Genomic DNA, 18,153 nt, shown 5'->3' on the forward strand with positions numbered 1-18,153 from the left:
CTGAAGTTTCCGGACACTCTCAGGTTTCCTCATGGCAGCCTTATCATGGCCCAGTTCCACCAGCCCGTCTGTGTGTGAAACAGGGAGGGGAATCAGGATGGGTGAAAACGCTCTGGCTCTCCCAAAAGCAGGTTTTGAGCCCCTAGAAAGCACAATAAAAGCCAACAGCAGGTTTCTGTCCCTGGTCGCTCCTGAGCACCCTCTGACGCAGCAGCCCCAGGAGGATGCTATTACGCTGTTAGATGGAAAGAGAAATGAGGCACCGGTGGCTTGTGCGTTTCCGCAGCCGAGAGTGGGTTTGCTCCCAAAGAGAACAGGCAGGCAGGGCAGCAGTGCTGCCGGCTGTGCCCCATCAAGCTGCAACACAGGGGCCCAGGCTGGCCCAGCCTCACCGGCTGCAGGAATTCTGCTCTGCTGCCAACTCCAGACAAATCCCTTTTATTTGCTTGTTCAGGTTTTGATGCTGTAATTGCATCGTCTGAGCCAGCTCTCCAGAGAAAGAGGAAGAGAAGAAAAGACAAGGGAAGGAGAGCAGCCTGGCGCCCCAGCCACCAGCCTTGTTGCATCCTGCCTGCTCCTGCCTTGGGGCTGGCCAGCTCCTTCCTCCCAGGGTCTGGCTCCTTGTCGCAGCTCTGGACCTCCCTGGAGCTGGGACCAAGCAGCCAGGAGCAGTTTAGTCCACAGGGAAGTTTTGAGTCCCAGAAGTCTTGTAAACACTGCTGGTTTTGGGGGGGCAAAGCTCCCCTTGAGTGTGAGCTCAGCCCCGGGATGTGCATGGGAAGGGGTCCTGACAGCCCTCTCCAGCATGGAGCATCTCCGGGCTTCCTTCGCACAATGACAGTTTGCTCTAAACCACCAGGCCAGGCACAGAGCTGCTCTGCCCCATCTGTGCTGCGGCCACCTGGGTGGAGGCCTGATGTCATGGGGAACAGGACTCAAAGATGAAGATGGACCAAGGTGGGATGGGACCCAAACTGATGGGGGTGCGATGAGCCAGCTTGATGCATCCCCATAGCACAGGGGATGAACTGCTGGGGATAGCCATGTTGGGCAAAAGGGGCAGGACCCACACTGGGACCAGCTGTGAGCATCGGGAGGGCTCCTCAACCCAAGCACCCCCGCAATGGACAAGGTAGCATCCACAGTGTTTGCACCATGCCTCAGCACCAGAATAATCTTTGGGGATGCAGAGGCCAGTCAGCTGGTCTGTGCTGGCTTTGACTTACATGTGTATTTAACTAACGTTAACTGAAATAGCAAAATAGAGAGCTGTGTGGAAGGGAAAGAACAAAGTCAGTTGAAAAGGGCCAGTGTGTTTCTGACCACATGGGCAGCTGGGCTGGAGAAAAGACAGCGCTGAAAACCACAAGTGTCTGGTTTCCTCAAATCACTATTTTTTCTGGCTAAAAACAAAACAGAAGGGAAGGATGTGTTGGCAGCAGGTTCCCTGGGTCCAGGGGAGAAGCCTGGCTGTCCCTGTGCTTGGGAGACATGGCGTTGAAGCACTGGGTGTCCCAGACAGGTCCCATCCCTCCGCTCTGGTTTCCCCAAGATGCTTCACACAGGGCAGAAATGCCCTCGCCCTGGCTTCCCTCTCCCATGGCGGGGTGCCTCCACCCCCAGCACCAAGTCCTCATCACACACAGCATGGGTGTCCCCACAGCATCCCACCCGCCACCCTGTCCCCGCTCAGTGCTGGAGGACAGACCCACCCCCGGTCCCAGCCCTGCGTCACCAACCAGCCAGGGTCCCCTCCCTGAGCACCGCAGCAAAGGGATGTGCCGCCCTGTCCACACCCCAGCAAGAGGCCGCGGTGCCAGGACTGTTCAGAGAAGGAGTTTTGGGCTGAGATGTGCTTGCTCTGGAGACGTCCCCGCCCCTGGGAATGGCCACTGGGGGCAAGGTGATCTCTGCAGCCAGACATCCACCTCTGGGTTAGTAATAGTCCTCCTCGCTCTCCCCATAGTCCTCTGGTGCGGTGTGAGGCTTCGGCAGGGAAAAGCCTGTCAGGTTGACCTGGTCTGAAACGGCAACACGGGACAATGTGACATTGACCCCTGCAGTGCCCATCCCCATTCCCACCAGAACCAAACCCAAACTATGCACAGCAGCCTGCATGCACAGCCCTGTGCTCCAGCAGCTCCCACCACACCAGTGCACCCTGCCCAAACATCCTCTCTCCCACCCCTGTGAAAGCATGGGGACAGGGACATGGTGCTCACCCGGCGTGAGGACGGTCAGGCTGGCTAACGCCATCGCCTCCCCGACCCTATTCCTGGCGAAGCAGCGGTAGGTGCCTTCGTCTGTCTCCCGCACGCCCTGGATCTGCAGCCAGCCCGTCACTTCGTATTTCTGGGGGCCGCCTCTGAACTGCAAAAGGGAGGATTTTGGTTAGTGCTGGAGCCAGGAAAACCCCACATGGGGCTGGGATGGATGGGAAGGGGGAAGCAAACACAGGGAAACTCCTGGCCCCACCTCCGGAAGTACCACTTTGGTGACAAGCACAGATTCCCTGGATGAAGGTCCCCCCTTTTTTCACTGCCCAGGGGAGGTGCAGGTAATGGGCATCTTCTTGCTCTCAGGAGGGCCTAGGACCCTGCTTTGAGCAGGACTCTGCAGACATGACTGGACTCTCAGCTGTCCCCCTGTGGTCCCCAAACAGCAGGAGGATGTCAGCACTGATGCTCTTCAGGGTGGCAGAAGAGAGGGGGCATCTGTGCCATGGGCAAAGCTAGCTGGGGATGGATCAGAGGAGCCCCAGGTCCCCTGTTCTGGCAGGCAGTGTGGTCCCAGGATTGCTCTGGCACCAACCATGCTATTTTCCATGTCCCCAGCAAGAAATAACCTTCTCCTGACCCAGCTGTTGCTGTGTTTGCAGGCTGCTATTATGCTGCGGTGGCCAGGGGTGGAGGACAGATGAGTCTCCTCCAGGCATGCAGGGTTGTCCTGTTTGGGGTCCTTGACCAGACCCTGTGACAGTAGGAAGGGCAGAAAGATGGAAGGGGACCAGCACATCACCAGCAACAGTGCCAGGTCCCACCTGGTCCCCTCACTCCCCACATCCATTCCACCACAGTTTCCTCCCCAGTGATGCCTGGCTGCCATGTATGGCCCCTGTGCCTCTGCCCACACCCTCTAATAGCTGGGTACACCGGCTGGGCACTATATTTGGATGCCGACCCCTGGTTAATAGAGCCAGCAGGCAGAGCAAACTGAAGGCAGGGAGGTGGGAAACTCCCTACTGCAGGACTCTGTAGGTCCTAAGAATTATTCGTAAGTTCAAAAACGACAAGAGAAAACTGCAGACGAGCTATGCTGATGGCTCCTGCACCCAGACACTCAGCCAGCCCCCATGGTGTGCAGGCTTCAATCAACCCTTCTCATGCCCAGGCTGTCAGGCTTGGTCATCCCCAGAGTATGACCACCCTCAGGTCTGGTTGTCCACAAGCTCTGACAAGGGCTGGGTCACCCAGGGACCATGTCTAACACCCTAGGCACAGCGCTCACCTGGACAGAGATGTGGGGGTCATCTCCAGGCAGCAGCATCTCTGTGCCATCCTTCCTCCACTCAATGGATGCCATGGGGTAGGCAAAGACCTCGCAGCCAAAGATGACGTCCTGCCCGGTGATGTTCCACGTGTCATATGGAGGAGAGGTGATCTGGGGTTCTGGGGAGCAGGGACAGGAGAGCAGGGTGGGCTCAGAAGAGGTCCCACCCTCAGCAGGTCCCATGGGCTCTCCTGGACTGGTCCCCTCTGAGGTGGCAGCATTTGGCTCATGCAGAGATGCTGGGACCTTTCCCATGCCCTTCTCTTGTCTCACTCATGGCAGACCCCCACACTGGGGCTAGGACATGGTCCCTCCTTGAGGCCAGGACCAGGGACTCCCTCCCCAGCCTCCCCAGTCCATAGGGCTTACCACCCCTCCTGGCCTCACTTTCCCTGCCTGTGCAGTGGTGCTCAGAGCTACACAGCAACACTACAAAGCAAAGCTCTCCTGCACATTCAGAGCATGCTCTTCCCAGAGGGAAAAAGCAGAGAAACACTTACGCAGCCCAAGGCTGGTGAGAATGGATGAGGTGGATGACCTTCTAAGCCAAACAAGGTCTCTGTTCTGGCACAGAGCTTGTGCCACTGATCAAGGCAGCCAGCAAGTCCCTGGCTACTGTATGGAGCTGATACTTCCAGATCCCACATCCCTTTCCTGGAGGGATGGAGTGAGGACTATGCTTCCTACCCACACCTCTCCAGGATCCAGCTGAGGACTATGCTTCCTACCCACACCTCTCCAGGATCCAGCCCAAACCGTGAGCCGGAGGTTAAGAGAAGGCCTCTGCCTCCAAATACACCCGGGGCAAAGCCTCAAGGATGTGATGATCTACAGAAGATAAAGTCAACCTTGATATCCTTCGGGTTGCGGTGACAGCCTTGGGTGACCTGAGCTGGGCCGGGCAGGCTGGGGCATGGCCTCCCCACCACTGCCTGCCCAGCCAGCTGGGTTTCAGATGGGAGATGTAAATCACATAGAGAAGGCAAACTGACCCAGGTTTCCATTTGCAGGAAGCAGCACATTTCTTGGGAGCACCAGGCCAGCGTGAACCCAGCACCGCAGCCAAGAATTTGCTAACAGTTCCCTGGAACTTCCCCATATGCTCCACCAGGATCTGCTACTTCCCATAAACCCCACTCCCACTTGGCAAGGCTGCTCCCAGACTTCTCCAGGAGCTGGATCTGCAGGGGCTGCCCCAGAGCAGCAGTGTGGGGGAGCAGGATGAGGGACCTGCCACTGTAAGGAGCAGCCCCCAGTGCTAATGTGTCCCTGCAGACACTGTGGGGTTGCTGCCAGACCCCCTTACTTGTCCCTTCCCAAGAAGCACAGCCTCCATCCTGCTGCTCACACAGCTGCTCCTGGGGCTCTACCTGACTCGCAGGGACCCTCATGGGCCACGGTGAGGTTGGCATCAGGGTGTGCTCGGGCGACCTCCAGGAACCTGCAGATCTGGGTGTAGGTTTTGCCATCGGAGCCACAGAGAGCCATGTGGGAGAGGCAGGCGCACTGGGGCTCGGGCACCTCTCCATGCCGCAGGTCCCCGGCATCCAGCCGGCACTCCAGGTGCTCCCCGCACTTGCCATAGAAGTGGTTGGTGTTGTCCAGGTCGCAGATCTGCCCCTCCAGGTTGGCGCACTCCCAGCAGCAGTCGCAGGCATCCCGCACCGTGCCAGCCAGGCACCCGCGCGGTGCCGGGCACTCCTCCGGCTGGCACTCGGCACAGCCCTCCCCTTCCTCCAGCAGCCGCTGCCAGCCCCGCTGGAGGTAGTCAGAGGTGCTGGGAAAAGCCTGGCCCAGCTGGAGCAAAGCCCAGTGCAAGGAGAGCAAGGAAAGCATGAGGCAAGAGGAGATCAGGGTCTTGGCTTCAGACATCCTCGCAGCAGCTCCTCTACCCCAGTCCCACTGTCACTTGGACAGGGATCTCCAGCACTGCTCTGGCCTCCCTGGCTAGATCCGAGGAGCCATCCTGGCCTGTGAGGAGAGAGGATGGATGTTACCAGTGCAGGACACATCTCCCACCCCTCTGGCTCCTGTCTGGCTTGCCCTGAGCAGCAGCACTGCATGATGTACAGGGTAGAGTTGGTCCTGGCCCCTTTCACCCCGAGTCCTGAAGCCACATCCTTCCTATGCTGGGGCTCTCCAGCCAGCTCCTGCCCCAAGACACCAACTGTGCTCTGGTGTGACAGGGTGGCTGATCCCAGACCTGCTGGTTGGGTAGAGCCCAGCCTGCGCCGACCCCACCATGGCCTGGGGGACCACAGGGTTGGCAGGGGGGCAAAGAGGCTGCTCTACATCGTCATGGCTCGGTTGGTTTGTACCATGCTTGTCATCTCCTCTCAGAAAGCTGCTCTCAACCCAGGTGCCCCTTTCCTCTCCCCATCACTTTGCAAGAGTCACAAGCCCTTTTTTCCTCCCTCTTCGTCCAAACAAGCGCAGTGGAGTGGCTCATCCTGCAGACGAGAGGCTCTTTCCAAGCTGAAGGCAGCCAGCTCAGAGGAGCTGAGCCAGAAGGATGCTCCTGCTCTCGGCTGGCTTTTGTCCTCCTCTCCTCCCTATGCCATAACCCCTCTTTTTAAGACACCACCCAGATAAGAAGTGAAAAAAACACCCCCATGAGAAAGCTCTGTGACCCCGAGTTGTCACACAGGCAACAGAGGCTGAGCACAGGGAAACTCAGCACGCAAGTGGACTGGCAGCAGGCCCACTGTTGTGAGCCTGTACGAGCACAGCAGGTCCCTGTCCCCAGATCCCAAGTCTGCATTACCCCCAACCCTAGGTTTGGGAGGCTGATCCACCTCAGGCTTTCTCTGCTGGGAGGGACACACAGGGGCCCACAGCCTGTCTCCAGAGCGGGTAACAATGAACCAAACCCCTTTGTGAACCCCCTGGCCTCCGGTTACACCCTGGCTGCCTTCCCTGAGGTGAAGTAAAATTACAGTCCCTGCCAGGGCCACCCAGCACGAGCAAGCGGGGCTGCGGAGGGGACCCAGGCTGTCCCCTCGCCTCCGGCTGGGAGCAACACTCAAGGGCACCCCGCAGCCTCTGCCAGTCTGTGGGACTAACGCAGCCCAGAGCTGGGGTTAGCGCTGGGGACGGCCAGGTCAGCGGGTTACACACACACACACACACACACACACACACACACCTCCCTGGTAACAAACTGCGAAGCTTTGACCCGTTTACCGGAGGCCACGGAACCGCAGGGCTGGAAAGGGCACGGGGTGCCAGAGCCCCCACCCCGGGCTGTGCGGAGCAAGGCTCCAGCCCCCGGGGGATGTGGGGGGACGGAGGGTGAGCGCAAAGCTGTTCTGTGGCTCTCCGGGTCCGGGTGCAGGCGCTGGCGATCCTGGCTGAGCCCTGGGGAGGGGTCCCCCGGGAGCCACCCCGCCGTAAGCCGCCACTTACCGGAGGTGCGGTGCCGGGGAGCGGCGGTTTCGGGGTGCGCAGCGGCGCTGGCGGCGGGGCTGCTGGTCCCCGGCGGCTCCGGCACCCGCCGTGATGTCAGCGAAACGTGAATCCCCCCGCCCCTCCCCTCCCCGGGCCGGCGGCCCAGCCCTGGACCGGGACCCGGGCTGGCCGGCACCCCTTCCCTGCCGGGGCTCTGCCGCTCCGGCCTCCCGGCACCGGAGTCGCCCCAAGCCGTGTGTCGGGACCTGGGCTGATGCTCAGCTCCATCCATGGGCAGGAGGGGACCAGGCTGAGGGGCAGAGACCAGCTTTGCGGGGCTCTGTGGGGTCAAGTGAACGGAAGGGATAAAGCCAGGGATGAGCACGACTGGGGAAGTGGGCAAAAACATCTCTCAGCCTGTTTGGCTGGGAATTTCGATAGGAAACACAGTCTGAAACACCGAGCTGCTGCTGGAATTGCACAGCGGGACAATCCCTGTGGGGTGCCAGCGCTCATCCCACCCCTTCAACCAGCTACAAAGGGGGTATTGGGTGCTAGAAATGGCATTACCTTGGCTGGAGCAGAGCTGTTGGGAGTGGTACTGGGGCTGCTCCAGGCCACAGCAGTGGAAAACCTGGGTGCGCAGGGCTGGGGCTTCAAGGCTGCCTCACTGCTCCCTGCCTCAGTTTCCCTGGCTCCAAGAAGCAGGGGACTGGGTGTGCATTCGCGTCTTGCTCCTGCTGCTGTGCTGGTGGGGATCCCACAGCCTGTCCCCCTCCTCCAGGCGAGGAATTTTTGGGATTTGCTTCCCCAGTGAAGCCCAGGCAAAGCGAAGCCATTGCAGGACCCCTCGGAGGATCTGGTTTCCTTCAGTGCACTGCAAAAGTCTGTTTTTGCTTTCCAGCACCCTCCTGCAAGTTCATTCTGGGCTCCAGGGCTTTCGCACGTTCACGTTGTGAATCCAGCCGTAGTTTGGAAAATGCTCCAGGCTTCGGCCTCCCTAAACCAGCCTTTGCTGGCCAACCCCCCACTCCAGCCCCTCACTGCAGAGGGGGGTTTCCTGCTGGCTCTGCCTTCAGCCTCGCATCCTGCTCCCCTTCTGTGGCCCCCGGCCCCTTGGCTCAGGGCTGCCTCCCTCCTCTGCTCCCCTCGCCCAGCCCATTGAGTGAGGTCCCAGCGTGCCACAGGCTTTTGGGCCCCACATCCATGAGCAGCTGGGGCTGCAGCTGCTTTGGGAGCAGGAATAAGTCAGGAGGGGCTGAGATTTTTCTACATGCACCCCCAGAGCTGGACGAGAGCCTGAGCAGAAAGGGCACAAGCTATAAGTGACCCAGCCAGGGGTGCCCTGCTTCCCCACCTTGGGACAAAGTATTGCCTTCCTGTTCGGGCATCCCTGCACCAAGCACGCCCTCACCTGTCACTGCCCCACACAAGGGGCAAGGCAGTGAGGCAAGCCCGGCCCTAGATGCCACCTTCAGTCCACACAACTCCTGGCCAGCACAGAAATAGAGCCAGCACTTAAATCCCAGGCACTGCTGAAAAGTGTGGCCAGTGATGGTCCCTGGTTATTTGCTTCTCTTGTCCTTGACAGGGGGAATAAAGAGGGACAGGCCCTGATGCTGCTGTCTTCCCCATACAGGAGGGCCCAGACCTGACTCCTTCTCCTGGGTTTACCATGGGCTCTGGGTGGCTGGATTCATCCAAGCATTGCTGCAGCATCTGCCACGTGCAAGGTGGAGGGAGAGAGGCCACATCTCCAGATGGAGATCCATGGCCAGAGGTGAAATCCAGCCACAGATCTGATCAGGGAAAGATCCAGCCACGGTGCAACACAACTCAGCACCTGGAAGCCATGGGCAGGTCAGCTTAAAAAGATGGAGCTCAAACCTGGCAGGTAATGAAACCTCTTGCTTAATGAGACTGTTGAATGTGCTAATAAATAGCAGCAGCTACGACTGAGGGGTGGAAGACCTAATCTTAACAAGGAGCTGTGCTCAGCCACAGCTTGATCCAACCAGTGTGACCCTCCAGCTGCACCCATGGCTTGCAGCTCCAGTTGCTGGGAGCAGATTTAGGGGGAAAAGGGTGCTCGCAGCCCTGCATGGCCTGACACTGGAGTAAATCACTTCCTTTCCCTGCCTAGTTATCCCTCTTTTCTCTTCATTTGCCCTGAGCTCAGTGAAGCTCCTGAAATTTGGCTTTAAAGGCTCAGCAAACCCCAAGCACCAAAGCCCCCTCTCCCCTCCCTGGTGGGCTGTTCTCCATCACCATTTCCCCCATTCCATGCTGGTCCCACTGAAGCCAGGAGTCTGTGGATGCTCTGGGTAAACCCACAGTCATGGCATCCCTCCAGAGCTCTGTCATCAGGATATGTTCCTGATGGCAGAGCCATAACAGCTGGGTTGGGGTGCCCCCTACTCCTGGCCCCACTAACCCCACCCCAGGCCCCAGGCTGATCTCCCGGATCACCCCAGGGGGATCTGGGGCTTATGGAAGACAAGAGGAAGTGAAAAACCCACCCTGGAAAAAAGGTTTGTGCCAAGTGACTTCATGCACTTCGCATCAGGGAGGGCTGGCCGAGACAGGAATGCAGGTTATGTCATAGCAGAAGCAAGTGTCACTGGGAGATGCTGGGGCAGGGGTGCTGCCAGCACACCGCCTGGGGCCCTGGGGGTCTCATTCTGATAATAAACTTAAGTCACCTTCATTTCACCCCAAACACACTGCTGCTCCTCTCTCTTGCTGTTTGGAGCAGCCTGACACAGCTGGGATCCACGAGCCCACCCCAAGCCTGTGCAGCTCTTGAGGGGGTCTCAGCCACATCCCCGGAGTCTGCTGAGAGGACAAGATCGCTCCCAGCTTCGTGCCAGGCAGGACCCGCACTGGGAAACAGCCAGGCTCAGGTTTCTCCAAGCTTTTCCAGAGCAAATTCCTCCCAAGAACAAACCTGTCAGCAAATTCTTAGGGAAACGGTTGCAGCTGCGTGCAGGAGGGATGGGGGGCTCTCAGCCAGCCCCGAGGAGTTGGGTGGCAAGGGATGCTCCAGTCCCCAGGCTGCCATGGTGTCCCCAACCGCAGCCTGCTGGGCCTCTTCTCCCGCAGGAGCCAGGGTCTGGCAGGACCGGATGCTTCCCTTCTCCTTCCCTGCTGGGATTTTTCCAGCAGCCTCATCCAAGAGCAGCTCGTATAACCTGGGATCGGGAACCAAACAGGCAGCAGGGGCTGCATTCCCAGGGATGCCCCCTCTCTGCCTGGCCTCCGGCTGACATGGCTATGTTAACTTTGACACCTCGGTTCCCACTGCCCTGCGACATGCCGGGCTCCCCCCGCATCCCTGACCCGCAGCAAACGGGAGCACCCCTAAACGTCCCTGCCTGCCCCCCGCACCGCCTGCGGGGCTGACCCGGCAGAGAGTAGAGGGCAGGCGATGCGGGCAGGATGTGCAGGCATGCGGTGCAGGCAGCAGGCTGCGGGGTCTCTGCTGCCACCTCCAGGGCACTGCCGGCCTCGTCGCTGTCCCCTTGCCGTGGCACTGACCTGGAGCAATGCACGGCCACCTCAGCCCCTTTCCTTGTATCTCCCTGCACCCTAAAGCAATCCCCCCCCCCGCAATGAACCCATCTTGGAAGCCCCAACCGCAGTGTAGTGTCCTCAAGGGCTTAGGAGCTCTCTGCTCAGCCTGCCCTTGGTGCATAAGATGCATAGCCCCCCGGATGGGGTATTTGCTCCAGAGGGTGATGCCAGCCCAGTGGTACACTGTCCCCTTTGCCACATCCCTTTTCCCATCCTCCTCTAGCGTCAGCGGGGCTGGGACACAGCCAGGGAAGGTGACCCACCGCCAGTGCCCCGGCACCCGCTGCCACCGAGGACGGGAGCTGGGGAGGGGGAGCCTGCCTACCCCCCCTGCAAGAGGCTACCCATTTCCAGGCGTCATTAAAGAGCAATTAGCTGGAAATTAAGCTGAGAACAAGTATTGATTAGCTCATTAAGGCTGGGGGAGCCGGCTGTGGCGGTAGGAATTGCTGCCGCTCGCCCTCATTATGGGCAAGGTTAAAGCTTGCGGTCAGGCAGCTCATCAAAAATGCCAGGACCAATCGATGTCCCCAGCCCAGCGCTGCCCAGCACCTCTGGGGACACCCAGCTGCTGCCTTCTGGGGACTGGCCCATGACCTCTGGGATGTGCCGGCTCAGGAAGGGACTGAGCATCCATGCTAATGGGCTCCCCCACAGAGGCAGCTATATTGCCTTTGGGCTTGTCAGCCCCCCCGAACTCACTGGCCAGGGAGTCATCTTTCTCTCCCCACCAGAGCTGAGTTTGTCAGGTCTCAGCTTAGCAGTGCCAGCTTGTGTGGGTTGGGGACAGACCAAAGGAGATGTCAGAGATGGGATGAAGCAGCTGAGGACATGGGGACAGGCAAAAGACACCCAGTGGCTCTGTGTGGCTGAGTGGTGCCATGCCACCCTGCTGTGCACACCAGCCCCACAACACTGGGAGCTACTGGGGTGAGCCCAGGCCCTGCCACCCTGAGCCTCTGTGTCTCCAGTCCAGAGTCTGTGTTCCATCCAGAGTCCTTCCCATCCCCATCTCTGCCTCGACCAGGAGCCAGGGCCAGCTCCCAGCCACTGCAGGTATGGAGGATGTCCCTGCACCGGCTGGTGGTGTGGGGGGAGGCAGGTGTCATCATTATTTTTGTTTTCTTTGCTCTGCCCTGGATATATATTGTATTCTCCGCTAATCCCGTTCAATTACACCACAATAAAACACATAATAAAAACGTAATTCATTTTTCCCGAGCGCTCCATCTCCCTGTGTCTTGGCAAGCTATTAAAAATTTGTCTTCATTTTTCTGGCAAGAGCCTTGTACCTTTTCATCTTTAATTTATGAGAGCAGAATAGCTACTGACAAGCCCTTATTGCGCGGCGAGGGGCTGCATTATTTATAAGCCGCCAATGGCTGGCTCAGGGGAGATATTTGCAATATGCCGGGGCTGGCAGGAGGAGGGGAACAGATCCCTGATGTGCTTGTCCCAGTCCTCTCCCCCACCCTGGGTGGGTGCTGGGTGCAGATGTTCTGCTGGGGGAGCACCCACAGCCCCTGCCCTTCAGGAAGCTGCGGCACAGGGTGGCTCTGGGCTGCTGGTCCCTTATGTCACCCAACTGCTGCATCTGCCCATCTTGGGCTTTGCAACAACTCTTCCTCCTCCATCCTTTGGCACAGGGGTCATTGGAGCGTGGTTGCCTCCATCCCTCCTCTCCCTGCGTGGACATCCATCGCTCCTGACTACCCTGGCCAGGATAGTCAGGACCTGGCAAGCCTGACCCAGGTTTGCCAGGGTGCCACAACAGCAGCAATGTGCTCTCTGACAGCCATGCAGAGAAAGCGGGATAAAAATAACCCCGCTGGAGAGACAGGCACAGGCATAGGCCCGAGGCCAGGGCTGAAGCTGAGTGTCCTGTGATCAGGCTGAGAGAAGGGGCGCGAGCACGGGCAGAGCCAGGGGGATGCTCTGGACTCTCCAAATCAGCAGCATGCAGGGCAGCAGCTTAGCAGAGCCTCTGCGCCACAGCGAGGTACAAAGCTGACTGTGCTAAAAAAAGCCCTCCTGACAGCTGGATAAGCTTAAGCACACACCAAGCCTGCCCAAGCTGCTGCAAAAGCAGCAGGGTGGAAAACAGGGAGCAGAGCCCAGCCCCAGGGAGAACAGGGGCACCCTGGCAGCCCTCCTTCCCTTACCTCCCACTCCCATCCTCATCCCAACAGCAGTCCCTTTGCACCATATACAAACTGGCAAGCAGCATGCTTCTCTTTGCTTTTGGTTTTGTATGAACCTGCCTTTATTATTTGGTACATATAGGTATATGATATGTATATAAAAAATAACTAGAGGAAACCACAGTGCACTTAAAGCTATTTGAGAAGGTCCACCTGAAAGCAAAGCACTCCAGGAAGGGGTAGGGTGACCCCTCTGGGGGAGCCCAGCCCTGAACAGAGATGGCATTAAAATGAGAATAAAAAGAGGGACTTTCTGCTGGGATTAAAATGTGCCATTTGTTCTGGGGATGGAAGGAGCAGAAATCCAGATTAAATCCCTGGAGCAGCCAGGAAGAGAGCAGAGGGTGAGGTGAGAGCACAAACCAGGGCAGGGAGAGCCCCCCCCCCCCCCCTCGGTTTGAGCCACTGTGTGCACTTGAAATCACTCACCCATGGCTATTTTGGGAATGGGGAGCTTCCCTCTCCAAACACTGCTCTGTCACCCCCAGGCACCAGCTGCTGAACTGCTGGGCAGCGCGGGGTGCCTGCAGAAGGGTTCAGCCCCTGATGGCTGTTAACTGTCTGCTGCCTCCTAAAGCTGGGGAGCACCTTTTTCTTCCCCACTCCACATCGCTGCTTACAAGGTGCAGCTGCCTATGTTCCCCCATGTACCACACACAGCTATGGGCACACACAGGGTGAGCATGGGAGAAGCACACCAGGGTAACAACCAGGTCTCCAAAGCAGCGCTAAGCCTGGGTATGGGAATAGGGTTCGGTCCGGTGCTGTGGGCATCCCAGGAAGCAAGGACCTATGGACACGCAATGGACAAGGGAAAGCAGCTTTGGCCCCAAAGGGATCTGAAGGGTGAAGCTCAGCAATGCGCTGGCCTGGCAGCTCCATGGCACGCATCTTGGACACCCTGGGACCTTGGTTCAGAGCCCTTTGTTGAAATAGACGGTCTCCAGCTGTGGGTCTTTCTCCCGTATCCGAGCTTGGACTTCAGGCTCCAGGCGACTCACAGGCATTGAGCTGCAAAAAAGACATGGATACAGAGCATTGAGGGGGCATACCCATCAGTGGCCTCACACTGCGGAACGGCAGCACCCCGTGGGGACATGCCCATGGGTGAGCACAGACCTTTGGGTCTGCACCACTGTGTGTGCACAGGGACACGTGTGCACACAGTTTCAAGCCTCCGACTGCTCAAAGGAGCAAAAACATTTCTTGGGAGTCAGAGAGCACAAGGAGATCACACCCCCCCTGCCTGCACCCCATGCCCTGCCCCATGGGAGCCACACACATAGGCAAGGTGCGGACATTACCTTTTCTGAGGGAAGAGTGCGCAGCACAGCGGGGTCGCGAACACCAAGCTGCAAGGGAAACACACTGACAGAAGTGGGGCTGCGCAAATCACCTGCAAAGCCTGCCCCATCAGTGTGGGAGAACAGCAATGCTGAGCAGGAGCCCACGGCAGGCTCGAGAGACACTGAGATGGAGCAAACCAGCTCTCAGCCCCAGGGCCTTGTATCCCATCCCATCTGCCTTGGGGGGCATCACCTTGGCATCTCCCCGAGGAGTTCTGGGGTGACTCTCACCTCCCCTGCCAAGCAGACCCCCAGCAGCACTGCCCCCAAAACCATGCTCAGTCTATTGGCAGCAATGCCCATCAGCAGAGGATGACTTACCAGAATCCCACCAGGCCAACCTGCAGCGGAGCGTTCAGGTACGGGTACCGCTGCCGGGGACAGGGAGAAGCCATGTCAGTGGGGTGGACAGGGTGCCAGCACTGTGACAAGCCAGGGAGTGCCCCCTGCCCACCCTCCCGTCCCGGGACCACCAGGTACCTTCAGGAAAGCTCTCTTCTCCAGCACGTTCATGATCACGGGGGGGATGGCTGAGCAGAGGGGAAGAAGATGAGCTCCAGTGCTCAAAGCCTTCCCGTGCTGCCAGGGACTGGCTGCAGCTTCCAGACACAGGTAGAAAGGGTGCACTCACCCATGGCCGGGGCTGCCATGCCGATCCGGGACACCACCACCTGGAAAATGGCCTTCTGGGCTGCGGCCGTGGACTCACCCAGGCGGTTCCCGTTCTCATCCGTGACTGGGATCCCCAGCTTGAGCTCCCTGCAGGGACAGCGAGAGTGAGTGGAGCCCAGTGTCCATGGGTGGGGGATCAAGGGACAGGGCAGGGATACAGCACATCTCCAAGGAGAGGCTGACATCCTCCAGTATTCCCCATTCACTGCCTGCATAGGAAGTTGGGAGGGCCTCAGCTGACCCCACATTCCCACTTAAGGGGTCCTCAACAGGGCTGGATGGGGATGGGGAATTCACAGCCAGCTCAGCCAATAACTGCTTGTGATGCAACTGAGTGCTTCCACCTTCAAACCAATGCCCCAAGGTGAGGGATGCCAGCAGGGCCAGGAAGGAAGATACGGTGCCCCTGCAAGCCCGTATGCTTCCCGCATCCTCCACCAGTGCCTGGTGAACCCCAGTGTGAGCCCAAGCACCCCATCCCAGCCCAGGGGCTCACCTCTGCCTCATCAGTGGGATGTTGATGCAGTTGGCAGCAGCCACAGCTGCAAAAGGCACGTACCGGCCGATGATGGCTGGCAAGTGCTGGGGGGGCAAGCAGGGAGCATGTCACACAGAGGGTCTGGGGGCAGAGCTGGCTGTCCCCAGGTCTGCCACCATCCCCCTGCAAGACCAGTGGAGAAAACTGTTCCCTCCTCCCCTGCAGGTCCCAGATGGTGAAAGCTGCACAGCTCAGGGGGTTCAGGGTGTCCCATGTCCCCTCCCAGCCCTGGAAGGAAGCCAAGGGATGAAAGAAGCCTGGAGAGACCCAGCTGGGGACGAAAAGGGGCTGGAGGGACAGGCCACCTCCAGAGCCATTGCTGGGGAGAGGAGCTGCCTTGTGTGGATGCCCCCAGGAAACCCCTTTTCTCCACATTCTCTCCTGCCCCAGGTGCTGGGGTGAACCCTTGCTCATCTCAGAGCTCAGGGAGACCCCACAGGGAGGGTCCCAGTGCCCCAGCCAGGGATGGCCAAGGGCCACCTTACCTTGGTGAGAGATTTGAGCCCCAGCGCTGTGACAACTGCCCCCGTGGTCGCACTCACATAGGCTGTCCCCAGCTGGCTGTAAGAGCAGGAGGTGACACTGACGAGCCAGGGTCCCCACATCCCACCTATACCCCCCCACATCCCACCTATACCCCCCCACACACAGAGGAAGGGACAGCATGCTCTTCAACAGCATCAGTACACCACTAATCCTGGCAGCCCCACTGGTGTCCATCTCTGGCTGTGCCAGGTCCCCATTATCCCATCTCACAACTCCCCACCATTCAAGAAGCTATTCAAGAAGCTATGTCATTTTGGGGTGCCCCGAGGCACTGCTCAGAGAGATGCTTACCTGGGGGTGATGGGTGCATCCCCGCTGCGGTTGGTGTAATTGACAACAGCGTTGAAGGACTGGTTGACCCACTGCCAGAACAGCACGGCCGGCGTGGTCCTACCAGAGAGAGAAGGGTGCTGGTGGCACTGCAGGATGCCACCCATGCTCCTACAGCATGGATGTGCTGTGGGGCACGGGATGTGTCCCCCCATCTCACCCCAGGGCCAGGGGTGGGGGGAACCCCTCCACCCTACCTGTAGAAGGTCAACATGCAGCCAGTAATGGTCATGTTCATGGGGACCTGGGCAGACATGCGTCCCACGAGGAGCATCTTCTCGCCCGTGTCCGGGTGGAAAGCTGAGTCGTAGATGTACTTTGCCTTCCAAAGCTGGTCCTCTGTCAGCCCTGGGGGTATCCTGCCCGCCCTGCCAGGTAAGGGTAGCACCTGTTGGGAGACCCTCTGCCAACACCCATGTCCTGCCTGCCCTCCCGCCCCGTGTGGGGCAGCTGGGAGATGCCTTAGGGACCAGTCAGGCAACCTGGGGAGCTGGCTTTGGACAGGGCGGGACAGCACCACCTCCCGTTCCCAGCCCGAGGAACGGCCCCAGGGCTGTATTCTGTCAGGGAGCCTGGGAGTGGTGTGGGGGTACGTGTGGGTCATAGCCCCCGTTTGGTACCTGTAGTCCTCCACCACCCGGCGGGCCTCCTCCAGAGTGGCCCCCGAGAGCAGCAGGTTTCGGGGGTCGGTCACCATGAAGAAGTGCTTGGCCCGGCCCTGGAAGGTGCTCTGGTCCCAGCGGGGCTCACGGATGTTGATGGTGGCAGGCAGGGACGGTGGCATCTTCTGGGGTGGGAGGGGCAGCGCTTATGTGGGACGTGGTGCCCATGTGTGTCCCCCCAGTGCACTCCTAGCGGAGCTCCGCCAGCCCGCGGGGACACGGGGCAGGGAATGGAGACCCCCTTTGCAGCGGAGCTCAGTAGGAACCGCCCCCAGCACCCGGAGCAGCTCGTTGGTGCGGTGACCCCATCATGCACCGCCCTCACCCCGCAACCCGGCAGTGGCGATCCCCAGGTCCGCTCACACCACCCAGCCCGGGACCCCCCCACTCCACCGGGGCCCCCGGGCCACGGGCGAGGAACGGGGACCCTCTGCTGCCAGTGGCGGGGGCGCTCGGAAGGGCTCGGGAAGCAGAAGTACCCCCGGAAGGCACGGGGACACCGCTCGGCCGCATTTCCACGCCCTTCCCCGCGAGAAGGGGGGCCCTGCTCCCACCCCGTGCCGAGCATCCCTCCCTTCACGCGTACCCCCCAGCAGAGCGACCCGGGCCAGGGAACCCCCCCACAGCCACTCACGGCTTTCCGGGAGGCGCCCGCCGTGCCCGCGCCGCCGCCGCCCCGCTCGCTCCCGGCGCGCTGACGTCCGCAGCCGTCACGGGATGGGGAGGGTGGCCCCGCGGCGGGGATCGGCGGGGGTTACGTTGGACCGGGGCAGCCGCGGGGGGGGGAACCGGTACGTGCCCGGGCACACGCGGCATCTGCCCCCCCTTCCCCCCTGGCAGCTCCCCACTGCCCGGGGGGGGGGCCGTGGGGCGGGACCTGCCCCGGTAGGTTGTTGGGGGGGGGCTCCCCCCGCCCCGGTCCCCGCCTCCCCTCCTCCTGCCACCGCGCATCACCTGAAACCGCCGCGGTGTCGGGTTCGCGCCGGCGGCGCCGGGCCCGGGTTGGGGGTCAAGGGCAGCCCAGGGTGGGCGCGATGCCCCCCGGGAAGGGGGGCACGGGGGGACACCGGCTTGAGTAGCCGGGGTGAGCAGGACGGGCGACCCGTCGTGTATGTGTGTGTGTCCCCTCCCCGGCCGTGCCTCAGTTTCCCCCTTGTGCCTCGGGATGCAGAAGGCTCTCGGGGGGACACCGCGTCCTGCGCCCCACAACAGCATCGCGGGGGATGCACCCCCGGACCTCCCCACGTCGTCCCCGCTGGGTGAGACACGCACGGGGCTCCCCCGCCCCGTTGCGAGGCCAGCCCCTGCCGCCCTTGATTGACAGCTCCAGCTCCCGATGGCAGCGCCGG

General features: G+C 60.2%; 2 protein-coding genes across 4 annotated transcripts; both read right to left on the minus strand.

Annotated features, from left to right (window-relative positions):
• Window positions 1-1,372: 1,372 nt before the first annotated feature.
• KAZALD1 (Kazal type serine peptidase inhibitor domain 1) lies at window positions 1,373-7,054 on the minus strand. The gene is made up of 5 exons (XM_065672114.1): window positions 6,955-7,054; window positions 4,920-5,520; window positions 3,508-3,668; window positions 2,223-2,370; window positions 1,373-2,021 (listed from the first exon to the last, which is right to left on the minus strand). Exons 2-5 carry the CDS (start codon window positions 5,419-5,421, stop codon window positions 1,936-1,938), a joined length of 897 nt encoding a protein of 298 aa, XP_065528186.1. The 5' UTR covers window positions 5,422-5,520; window positions 6,955-7,054; the 3' UTR covers window positions 1,373-1,935.
• A 4,648-nt stretch (window positions 7,055-11,702) lies between these two features.
• SFXN3 (sideroflexin 3) lies at window positions 11,703-18,050 on the minus strand. 3 transcript variants are annotated; one of them, XM_065672117.1, is made up of 11 exons: window positions 17,759-18,050; window positions 16,763-16,929; window positions 16,340-16,510; window positions 16,104-16,202; window positions 15,752-15,827; window positions 15,225-15,310; window positions 14,688-14,815; window positions 14,537-14,586; window positions 14,378-14,427; window positions 14,015-14,062; window positions 11,703-13,721 (listed from the first exon to the last, which is right to left on the minus strand). In XM_065672117.1, exons 1-11 carry the CDS (start codon window positions 18,017-18,019, stop codon window positions 13,625-13,627), a joined length of 1,233 nt encoding a protein of 410 aa, XP_065528189.1. In that variant the 5' UTR covers window positions 18,020-18,050; the 3' UTR covers window positions 11,703-13,624. The 3 variants fall into 3 exon arrangements, with proteins under 3 accessions (XP_065528189.1, XP_065528187.1, XP_065528188.1); XM_065672115.1 differs by lacking the exon at window positions 17,759-18,050 and adding an exon at window positions 17,439-17,656; XM_065672116.1 differs by lacking the exon at window positions 17,759-18,050 and having other exon boundaries at window positions 16,340-16,530; window positions 16,763-16,882.
• Window positions 18,051-18,153: the final 103 nt, after the last annotated feature.

Source organism: Lathamus discolor, chromosome 3 (assembly GCF_037157495.1).
Source record: "Lathamus discolor isolate bLatDis1 chromosome 3, bLatDis1.hap1, whole genome shotgun sequence".
Taxonomy (NCBI): Eukaryota; Metazoa; Chordata; class Aves; order Psittaciformes; family Psittacidae; genus Lathamus; species Lathamus discolor.